The sequence below is a fragment of the Pollicipes pollicipes genome, unplaced genomic scaffold, assembly GCF_011947565.3.
Source record: "Pollicipes pollicipes isolate AB1234 unplaced genomic scaffold, Ppol_2.1 Scaffold_7261;HRSCAF=8764_pilon_pilon_pilon, whole genome shotgun sequence".
NCBI lineage: Eukaryota > Metazoa > Arthropoda > Thecostraca > Pollicipedomorpha > Pollicipedidae > Pollicipes > Pollicipes pollicipes.
The window spans coordinates 36,010,387-36,021,877 of NW_023597054.1; the positions used below are offsets into that span (position 1 = coordinate 36,010,387).

At 52.5% G+C, this 11,491-nt stretch overlaps 1 protein-coding gene across 1 annotated transcript in view; it reads right to left on the minus strand.

Annotated features, from left to right (window-relative positions):
* Nucleotides 1-8,563, minus strand: part of LOC119111964 (tetratricopeptide repeat protein 28-like) — a 68,250-nt gene extending 59,687 nt beyond the window's left edge. Inside the window, 1 exon segment of the mRNA XM_037235863.1 lies at nt 8,425-8,563. Within this exon segment, the coding sequence (XP_037091758.1) occupies nt 8,425-8,448 (24 nt within the window). The 5' untranslated portion in view covers nt 8,449-8,563.
* Between the last annotated feature and the right edge of the window lie 2,928 nt (nt 8,564-11,491).

Below are 11,491 nucleotides of genomic sequence, written 5' to 3' on the forward strand. Positions count from 1 at the left end.
GATATCAGTTGGCTTGAAGAAAACTTTATTCGTTAACCTTTTCCTGAAAGGTTATCCGATACGTAGCTAAGGCGCTGTTCAAGCATAGTTACTTCACGTGATCATCGAGCTTCGGTCTTCGAAATCTCACTGGCAGCGAATAGTAGCTGGTCACGCTTATCCCTGGCAGCATTCAGGCTACCTGGTCCGCTGCCCAGCGGGTCATTTGGCCTTCCAAGTCCGCTGCACATCAGGTCATTTGGACTACCAAGTCCGCAGCGCATCAGGTCAATCTTCGTCTTACGGTAACTCTCAGCACTCGAACAAACGCTGGACTGACCAACAGCTGCAGACCACTTATAATGAGCCCGCAGCCGCTCCGTTCAGACGGGGTTAGCAACGGTAAATCGACACCAGCTGATCGGTCGATTGGTGGTGGATAGGATGCTGGCGCGCTGCGAACGGGTCGGCTGACCCCGTGTGGAGTTGGCGATAGTGGAATCTGATCCCTTAATGGGGCGGTGGCTGAATGCCGACAGGTAAGGATCCAGTGCTGTTGCAGATGGTGCTCCGATTTTTAAAGAACCTGCAGTACGAACGAAGATCGACGATGAAGGAAGGAGACCGTATCAGCATAGGAACATCTGAAAGTTTTTAAAATAACGTTTTTGGTGCCTCGCCGAAGTTTTTCTTGCTAGATGCAAGCAGTGACATAGGTAGTCACACGCACACCGTACGCGGCAGAGATTTCCGTTTTTCGTCACCCTCGCAGGACAGTCTTGACCGCACGCTTGCTCCCAGATTGCCCAGGCGGCCCTTGTGCATAGGCAGAGGGCTATCCAGATCGCGGAGGCTGGATGAGTGAGAAGACGTTTCCGGTGAGGGGACGCGAGACGGAGCCCTCGGGGGATGTCAGGGGACTGAAGGGTTTATTTAGAGACAAACCATGACCGTGAGCCCACCGTCGCGGGCGCTGGTTAACACAGCATTAAAGCTGCGGCAGAGTGATCCCCCTCCCCCGTTGCTGCCATCTCGTGGGTAGGAGGAGGTCAGGGAAAGACCAGCAGACGCCAAGCAAAACCGCGGACCTCCTAACTACATAAGCTATAACACCAAATGCTGCTTTCTCTACCATAACCAGGCGGAATAATTGGCACAGCAAACCCGTCGAAGGCTGCATCCAACCCTTTTGGCAGACAGCTGAAGGTGGCAGTGGAATTTGACCACGTTTTACAACCGCTTTACACACACCTACACCGGAATAACTCGGCCACAACTGGTAGTTATATAATGAATAATGTTTTCTGTTACCGATACTCCACAACAGATGCTTCACATTCCACTTAAACCGGGCGGGGTAACCGTGTGGATTTTTCCTATCATATGAGGGACAGAGCGACAGGCAGCGAACGCCACTGGTCGCTGGCGCCACCCCTGTTCTGCCAGCACCAGGGTCCGGTCGTGGTCGCCGTCCTGTGTGTGCCTCCCGGTCGATAGCGGAAAACTGGCGAACAGGTCGCATTGTCTGGATGACGAACACCTGCCGCATCCCCGTCACCGATCGCGTGCACCGGCCTGCGGGCGAGCCCGCGAGCCTCCGCGGCCGGCGCTGAACCCGACGGCTGCACCGGAGCAGCCGAGCGCCGCCGCCGGCCGCGGCAGACAATTACGGAACGCCAACACCTGGTCGGCCGTCCGCCAACGCCGGAACGCCGGTGCTCGGGTCGGTTCGGGTCAGCGGCTGCTCATGTGAGCTCACCTCGCACCGCCGGCAGTCAACACCGTGCATTACGAACGGATACTTATTAGGAAGGCTTGAGCATGCCAAGTGATGTATATCAAGGGTCGTCAGTATTAAACTAAATGGTGTTACTTCCGAGAAGGGGTAGGGCTTTTTGAGACAATGTGGACTGCATTGCGCTTAATGTCAGTTGTTGGCTTCACAAAAGCAGGGATAAGGCCAAGCTACCTCCTTTCAAAAAAACTTTGCAGAAGTTCAACAACGCATATACGCTTTGCGCTAATGAAAAGAAAGATGAGGGGGGGGGGACTTAACTCCTCAAAAACGGGATAACTTCTACTGATGCTAGCCAGGATATTTCGAAGGACCGCTTAGGTGGGTCCAAGCTGACTCAAGACATTTCATGCAAAGATAACAAGAACACATTTTTGCTGTCTGTCGTCGTCGTTTATTAGCATCAATTGCTCATGATCCATTTGCCGCCTGGCCTGCAGTGCCCAGTCTACAACGGACGGAATTTTGAGCACGTCGTTTGCATACGTACGTGTCAGTATCTTTCCAAGACTGCATACGTATGCCGATGGAGCTACCGCAGCAAACGTTGGAGGACGCCATGGCACCACTTCACACGTGCATGCGAATCAGTCACATACGCCATTCATTTTTCATGTTCGGGTTTCCCGATCGACGCCAGCCTCGGCACATGGTTAAGCCCCACATATCCGCAGTGTCCTCGCCCGCCTCTCGTCTATCTGCATGGTCTACAGACGGCTGCAGTGACCCCGTCCCCCTCCCCCTGCGTCCTCAGCCGGCTGCACTGTGCCTTCGTGTGTCCCCGGCCCGCTGCGGTGTGCTCGCCTGTGTCCCGGCCCGCTGAGGTGTGCCTGCCTGTGTCCCGGCCGGCTGCAGTGTGCCCCTCCTGTGTCCCCGGCCCGCTGCGGTGTGCCTCGCCTGTGTCCCCGGCCCGCTGCGGTGTGCCTCGCCTGTGTCCCCGGCCCGCTGCGGTGTGCCTCGCCTGCGCCCCCAGCCGGCTGCAGCGTGCCCCGCCTGTGTCTCCGGCCGGCTGCAGCGTGCCCCTCCTGTGTCCTCGGCCCGCTGCGGTGTGCCTCGCCTGTGTCCGCGGCCGGCTGCAGTGTACCGCGCCTGTGTCCGCGGCCGGCTGCAGTGTACCGCGCCTGTGTCCCGGACCCGGTGTGAGACCGCAGCCAAGCCCAGGGCTCTCTTCCCTCACGAGCGGTCCGAGCGCCGCCGCCGACCGCCGCGCCCCTAATAGTTGTTTGTGCCGCCGCCGGGCCGGCTAGGTCACTGCCGGGTCACCAGGGCAGCGGCGGCGCCCGCCGTCCGCCGTCACCGGCGATACTTTCATCACGCAGCGCGGAGGCGCCACTTACGCCAGTGCGTGGCGAAACGGGCACGACGGTGCTCCCATTGTTGGCGCGATCCTTGTCACGGTCCGGGTACGGGTCAATTAGTCCAGAGTTGACAGGACGAAAGTGGAATGGTAACACGCTGTAGGTGAATGCATCCCCTGACATCCTTCGTCGAGGATCCACTAAGAATAGAGGAAGCCTCTTTAGCTTATCTTATTGAACTGGCATCGGATGGCCTCAATTCCAATTTCCTCAAAACGAATGAATGCATGCCATGGGGTTGGGGAAACATATCCTGCTGATGAGAAGTTCCTTGTTCAATAAGGCATTGTTCAAAAAGGCATTATGTTTGCTGCATCATTTTTTTCTTCAAATATTTTCCCGAAAATATGTATCACATAGAGCACCTAGGTTTGTTGGCCGTGCGATCATGCATGGAAAATAGTGAGCTACAAGATTTGCAACTAAAGTTATCTACCCTCCTGCAGGTGATTAGCATCATGACCGTAACCATGAACACTTAAGGTGTGGTAGTTCGACAGGACGCCTGCAAGCAGCGTTACTCACACCATGAAAGACAGGAGCAGATAGCTACCTTGCTTTGTGGTAGGATGAGAACCAGATAATGGGTAGCTTATGTATCTAACTGTTCATGGGCGGTCGCCCACACAGGTGATCGAGATTCACTGTTGTGTCTAAATGTCTTGGTCTTGAATGCGATGCCTCATAATCGCACCAGGCGTCGCCAGCCCATGTGGTGCGCACATCTCGCATCCATTCAGGTCAATAGCATCATCTACCAAAATGGTGTTTTACCGTTTTCTCTTACGTGGTAGTCAGCGGGAAGCGGGCAATTCAATTTAGGATAGAGGGCGTGTTTAAATCGATTTACGTCTGTTAATGAAGATTTCTTTGGTCTTGTACTTGTCTCATTCGAAGAACGATACCTTACCGCCAGCAACGGTCCGCGAGCGAAACAAAAGCGCGGCGCGGCAAAACTAATGCATCATTCCTTGCGGAGCAGTCACTAGCGCCGCGCTAGCTTCTAATTAATCTGCCTGCCTCGTGGCGGTTCTATTAATTTAAAGGACCCACACATGCTATGTGTGCCAGCAGGATACCTTACGTCTCCCACACGGTAACGAGAGAGGGCGGCTGGCGCGGGAGGGCTCCGCCGTGGGGCAGTACGTTCGCGGGTGTGACACGCTTATGTGCGCCAGACGGGGGTGCGGTTTGCTCGGTTTTTGTATGGGATTGGTTTGCTGTACTTCCCACACACCTCCGGCACAATTACACGACACCCGGTTGTAGCACTTGAACCTGCCGGAATTGCAGTACGTCGACCATGTAATTTCGGCGTGATGGTCCATCGGCTCATTTGGCACCCCACTTTGGCACTAATGCGCATCCTCTTGTTACCCACCGTGGGTGGTACAATCAAGTCATTTCGTCATTGAAAAAGTAAGTGATCACCGCACAGCTTTGTCTAGGATAATTTTGGCACACCATGGCGCATGTTGCAACATACGATACAACGTGGCTGATCTATTTTTTCTATCTAATGCATCCCCAGACACTACGATGCAGACAATAAAGGGGAGCCTGAGTTAATGCAATTCATGACTAAAACGCAACGCGCGCGTAACATACTGCGATACAGAAAATACAACAACGTCCGTGTTAAAAGAGCTTATGACATAAACGCAGATCCCCTACCAAAATATTCTGTGCAGCATAAGGGAGCTGGCAGAAATCACTGCATATCTACTGAGGTTTCCGTGCGGATGGCGCGCGTTGCTAGTGGGTCCTTGACCGATTGAGTAAGAAGAGAGAGTAGCACACGACAAAAACTATGTAGTTAACTTCTCTGTTAAGAGCTTACGAAATGTCGAGATGGGTAGTTTCAATGAACTAAATGTAATCATTTATTTTCCAGACATCATTTCCTCATCGGCATGCCATGCAAGGAATTACATTACATACCAGCCATGCATGGTTCTAAGCTGCGCCATGCAATGTCATTACGCCCGAGACTGAGCGAACATGTGAGGCCGCCACCCGGGTTATTCTTGTGCGGAAATAAATAATATTTGTCGTCGCGTCAGCCTTTCTCAGCGCGCTCCGGCCGAAACAATGGGCAATTTTTGGTCCAAGTCAACAAAAGCAATTGTGCTTCAGGCGCACATGAATGTGAACAAAACAATGCATTGGTCCGCAAGGTAATCGAGTTCCAATGTGTTGGCAGTTGATTTCAGTTCATCCATTTGAAAGATAAACCCTGACACACATGCTTTAAACAAAGAGCATTCATCGTTGTTAAATGGCGGACAAAACGACTGAAGGCGTTACGGCAGTCACTGAGCTGGTGCATAAGCAGGAAACAGCACGAGTGATTCATAGTAAAGCCCACAATACGAGCATGATGCAAACGATAGGCATGGTTCCATCTGGCGCAACAATATGTGATACTCCGATGCGTTCTCGTATAAGCCATTCGTTGTCCCTAGATTCCAATATTGTGTAGAGACTTTTTGCAATAAGTTTTAGCGCAAGAGGGTCTTTGTGTATTAAGTTTCTTAAGAACACACAGTACACACGAGCACCGTCATCATTGGCGGCGCCCTTGCAGGAGAGGACTTGAACAATGACATGCTGTCAGGAAGTCCGCCGAAATGTGCGCACACAGTGGTCATATTCCGAACACCTGGGCCCGCTGGTCAATGGGCTGTTACGATCATCCATGGCGAGGTCGTGCCCTTGTGGTGGATCACCGGGCCTAAACGCATATCATGTTCGTGAGCCCACTAGCCGCGGACGTACTGAATGGACGGATGACAACTCTCTAGTATCTGCTTAATTATCCTCACTTTACATTACACATTTTACATAATCGGAAATTTATACTTACGTTTGATTGAGATTGTAAACAACTTTAACGTCAACTTGATAACGAAAAGTTAATGCGTTCTGAATTACTCCTACTAGTACATATTTATCTAAAGTGGCAGAGTCATCCGAGTAAAATCGTGCATCCTGTCTTCCTGACAGCCACGGCAATGACGAGACCATGCTCCACGATCAGCCTTGCATGTCACCTTCTGGCTGCCGGTGCAGTCACTCCCAGCCGATAGCACCTGTATGACTTATACATGTGTCGCACAGCCAGTCGGCGCAGTAACGCTTCTCTGCTCGGTTCTTTATGCTCCTTGAATAAAGATGTAGAGATGCCAATACTGCAGTAATGCCAGTGATACAGTGCTGGTGGATGCCGGCTTTCCAACTGACGGTTCGACGCACTTGCACATAATGCTGATTTCTTCACTGCAACAACTTGTTATCAATCGTCCAGGATGTACGAGGAGACCACGAGATTCAAGTCACGTGGTGGCATCGCGAGCTGAATGATTTCCATCCTCGCGCAGCTTTCAAGCTGTTTTACTGCCTTTTGGTTTCCCAGTGCTTCCCATGTATCCGCTCAACAGTCTTTCAGCTACTAACCAGGGCGATTACATGAAGACAGTCCCGAAAATATGTGCTAGCTAGTTGGGAGAATATAACGGGCACTCCCAGCACCTATCGGGGATGAACATACCAAACCCCACTGGTCAGAGACAATAGCATTCTGGTTATATTCGAGACAGTGTCATCCAATGTTCTATCCTTCTCCACTGGCTACCGTGGGTGAACATGATAATAGTCGGTAGCTAGCGGTCACAGTGACTACGTGCCAAAGACTGTGCCTGGGATAAATCGCAATGCGGGTTTATCTGCCATACACTAATTGTCCAACGAAGAAGGTTGGAAAACGCGCATTTTACCACAAATATCGGAGCCGAGTCCCACGTTAAGGGAAGGTGTAGGACATACTTCCTAGCATCCCGATCTCACACTCGGTTCTATACATGCATTATCCCAGAAGATGCTACCATGGCTAACTGCTGAGTTCAGGAAGCCCACGTACTGACTCTAGCGGAAGCACGTTCCACACGTAGCTGCTGTAACCAGCTGTTTAAGCGCGGCGATTTGGCCGGCCGACTGCGCCGGCGCGAGGTGCCGACTTCAACTCTGCAGCGCCTCTACCACTAGGATATGAGCAAAGCCGCGTAGCAGTCACCGGCTCGACTCGTGACATGACGCATGTCCGGTGTACGGATTCCGGTTGTGGATACAGGCTTGGCTGCTCCAGTAAGCTATGCCGAAGCCCAGCCTCCAGTGCACCATGCCGAGGCCGAACCCTCGGTACGTCATGCCGAGACCGAGCCATCAATACACCATGCCGAGGCCGAGCCCTCAGTACGCCATGCTGAGACCGAACCCTCAGTACGCCATGCTAAGACCGAACCCTCAGTACGCCATGCCGAGGCCGAGCCCTCGGTACACCATGCTGAGGCCGAACCCTCAGTACGCCGTGCCGAAGCCGAGTTCCCAGTACACCATGCCGAGGCTGAACCCTCAGCACGCCATGACGAGACCGAGCCCTCAGTACGCCATGCCGAGGCCGAGCCCTCAGTACACCATGCTGAGGCCGAACCCTCAGTACGCCATGCTAAGACCGAACCCTCAGTACGCCGTGCCGAAGCCGAGCCTCCAGTACGCCATGCCGAAGCCGAGCCCCCAGTGCACCATGCTGAGGCGGAGCCTTCAGTACGCCATACCGGGGCCGAGCCTCCAGTGCATCATGCTGGGATCCCGACAAAGTGCAGCAGACATATGGCTAATGCAAATAATGAGGTCTCGGAACAACTTCAGCAGAGTTCGTGGCTTTCACGCCCGTAATTGAAGTGTTGGGTAGCTCCGTGTCATGCCAGGAGCAAGCCTGGCGGTACATGTCCGCCTACTCTCTTGAGACCTGCCCAGAACTCCATGCATTATTGGGGAACACCTGATAATGCCAGACACCGGCTTTAATCAGAGCTGATCTTGTCGCTCAATAAGTCGCGTGCAAGAGCTCCGGGTACACTTGTCACTCGGAGCTCAACACACCACGCTTAACACACCACGCTAAGCGAACCCCGGCGCGGATGAGGCGGCGTCCCACCGTGCGGCGGCCGCCGGGCGGTCGGAGGCGCCGTGCTGGCCGCCGCGGTCGGGTTTCGAGCTGACCGATGGCCGCCGTCAGGTCCGAGAACCGGTGCCGGAGCGGCGCCCGGGCGGCCGGCGCCCGCCGCCCGGGCGCCGCTCCTGCAGCGGACGCGAAGACAGAGGCGACATGACACGCCGTCACGTCACCGTTCAGCGTCACACGCAGACCAGCCGCCGGGACACAGTGGAGCGCGGCGCGGGAGGCGACGTGCTGACGCCGACCGCGAGGCGCCCCTCTCGAGCCCGACTCACCTCCGAGTAGTCCTTCTGCGACATCCCGTCACGGCCACACGCACCGCGAGCCGCGCCACATCAGCCGCACTCGGTCCGCGCCGCGAAACGCCACGGATTCGGTCTCTCACGCCATCGGAGCGCGTCGCGTCCGCCTCCGCAGGCCCTGCGCCATCTTGGTCTGCGGCGCCGCGGCGCAGACGGAGCTGCCGGTGCTGCCCCCTGCACCTGACCGCGCGGCCGGCGGGGCGGCACGTCGGACCGAACAGCCGGCCGGACGTTGGAATGCGGCAGGCGGTGGACGGCCGCATCACGAGATCGCACAGAGCGGCGATCATAATGACTGCAGCACGATAATAGTCCCGGTATGGCGGCGTGTGCAAGAATGAGCACACCATTAGTGTACGGCGCACTCGGCCTTAGCGCCGTTCCGCCTGCGGTGTCGTGTCGAACACGTCCACGCGGCTCGTGTGAACGGGCTCACGGCGTCCGGGAGAAAAGCGGTGGCCGAACGGCGCGGAGCGTGGCGTTGCAGTGTACCACGAGCCGATCGAATGGTGACAATCGTGAGGCTTTTCGAATCCCCGGAGTTAAAGTAAGGTGAAGTGCAAAAGCTGCGCTGACGTAAACCAATTATGTGTGAGGCAGATCGGGGGAGGGCCATTGCTTCCCAGCTCCGTTGAAATTAAAGCGGAGCTCCGTAGGCATAAGAACAATCTGTTTCAACTAAACGCAATCAATCTGTGAGGAAGAACTGGCTTTGCTCGAGCCCTGATTGGCTAATATCTCACCTGCAACCGTGTTCATGACCATTGCACATTTATTCATATATACATATATACAGTCATATCAAATGTATTATCTTATAGGTATTGGATAAAACATAGACATTCTGCTGTTCTCCCGTTTTCTGTTCGTTTCTTCGATGTTTCGCAGACTTCTTTTTAGTGCTTGGAGGCACGTCAAAAACAAGTTCACTGATGTTAAAAATCTGCGATATTTCGGTCATACTTGACGTTTTTCTTGCAGCTTCTTCTCAAAATAATATTTGCTTTTCTGAGATCTTATCATTCTTTAAACAACTAATTTCATATTGCGATCAAGGTTTGAGCATTATAGATCAACCAGAGATGACTCCAGGAAAGCGATTAATTTGCGGTTCACGAAAAAACACGTTAAGGGATTAAGCTTCCAAAGGGTTCTAATAAATTGGCACCCAATGTTCAAATCCATCCACACAATCCACGCAGTCAGAATGTTTGGAAGGTGTTTGAACAAATGCCCGGAATTGTACGAATGTCCACTGAGCACACTGCATGTCCTGCTCACCGTTCTTCGACCATTTCGAGACATCTGATGACGTTTATTAATGCGTGATGCTTATAAATTTCGCGAGCGTCGATTGATAGCTAATAAGCGGAAAGAGTATGGGCACTTTCCTTGTGAACTTTATTAAACAACATATATAGAAATTTGCTATATTGCTTGCACACTACATTAGAAACAGCCAGTAATGGGGCCATGTAAAGTACTCTTGGCACAAACCAGAGAAACCGTACGCGCAAAGGCAACACCACACAATTGAAGTCAAAGCATCTGCAGCAGCGATTCATTTTAGCTCAGCCCGTCGAGCAATATGGTAATGAGTTTTATCGTCTGACCGCCGGCATCCACTACAGCGACAGATCTAATAAGTTAGAGGTGTATATAAGCATAAAGAAGGAACGGGTGAGCCAATACAGCGGGGGATGGCAATCAATATTTAACACACATTCTGGTATCTGCGCGGCGGTAACCTGTCCATCGCTTCATCCTTCTATTGATTACGTCTAATGGCATGTTCACACAGGCGTATCTTCATGCCGGTCAGACGCGAATCCAAAGCAGCCGAGGTCACGTGAGTGAGTGAGCAGTAGTGCATACCCGAGGCTGCTCAAAGTGGGATCCGTGATGGTTTGATCGGTGCACCAGAAGTCGCACGTAATGTCAAAATGTCCGCTCAGATCTTCTTGAAAAACGTCAAACAAAAAAGCTGCAGTTGGTTTATATCTCAGTTCATTCGCAAGTATGGCTATCATAAGTTGCCTGTTCGGTATTCAAGCATCCGCAGGTAAATCACGAGACATGCCTTCTATTTCAGCAGTGTTATTTAGACCTAGCCACATGTGTTTAGGCTGGCCCCTGGGGAGGTTAGTCACACAGTGTGTGTGACCTCCGCTGGCCTCTGATGTGGAATATTTTATGTGAGAGCAAGAAAACTTAGCAGTCTCGGCCGGTTCAATGACGATGTTCGAAAGGCGCGTTTACGGGGTGTACACGGTAAACTGACTCGCAGTAATGGAGCATAGTGCACCAAATACCGTGCAATCACACACACAATATACGTATATATGGATATAGATAAGATGCAGATGTAGATATAGGCATACGTGAGCTGTCTCCGCTGGAAGCGCATCCGGCCCTGCGCGGGCCAGGGTGTGTCCGCCGCGGTATCCGGTCGAGGGCGGCCCGGGAGCGGCAGGTCAGTACAACTGACTACTGAGTACTGAGATGTTTGGCGGTTCGGACCAGGCCGGTTCGGCGACATCTCGGGCGGAAGCCTGAATATATATATATATATATATATATATATATATATATATATGTACATATATATATATATATATATAATATGCGACAGCTAAAAACCAGGTAAACGTCGCCTTGAAATCCGGTATGAATAACGTTGGCTAGCAGCGTTTAAAAATAGTTTTCTTTTCGTTGTGATGAACGCTGATACGCGCTGGAAACATATTTCCTCTCCTCACACTCCACGAGTCATCGAAGCTTTTCAGCTCAACTACTCGTGTTTTGAACAGTTCTTAGCCCAGTACCTTGAACTGGGTATTAGGACCTGCTGAGCTGAATAACCGGAATTTGTGTGATGCTTGTGCAATGATAGTGATGCCCAAAAGATCGTGGCAAATCATTTCCAAGCATCTTAATCAGCATGGGTTAACGCAACCTTTCGGCTTAGCCGCCTGTCTCTCTGGAGCCCCGAGCCGGGTGCCGGTATGCGGGAGCTTGAATTATTATTATGATGCTATGG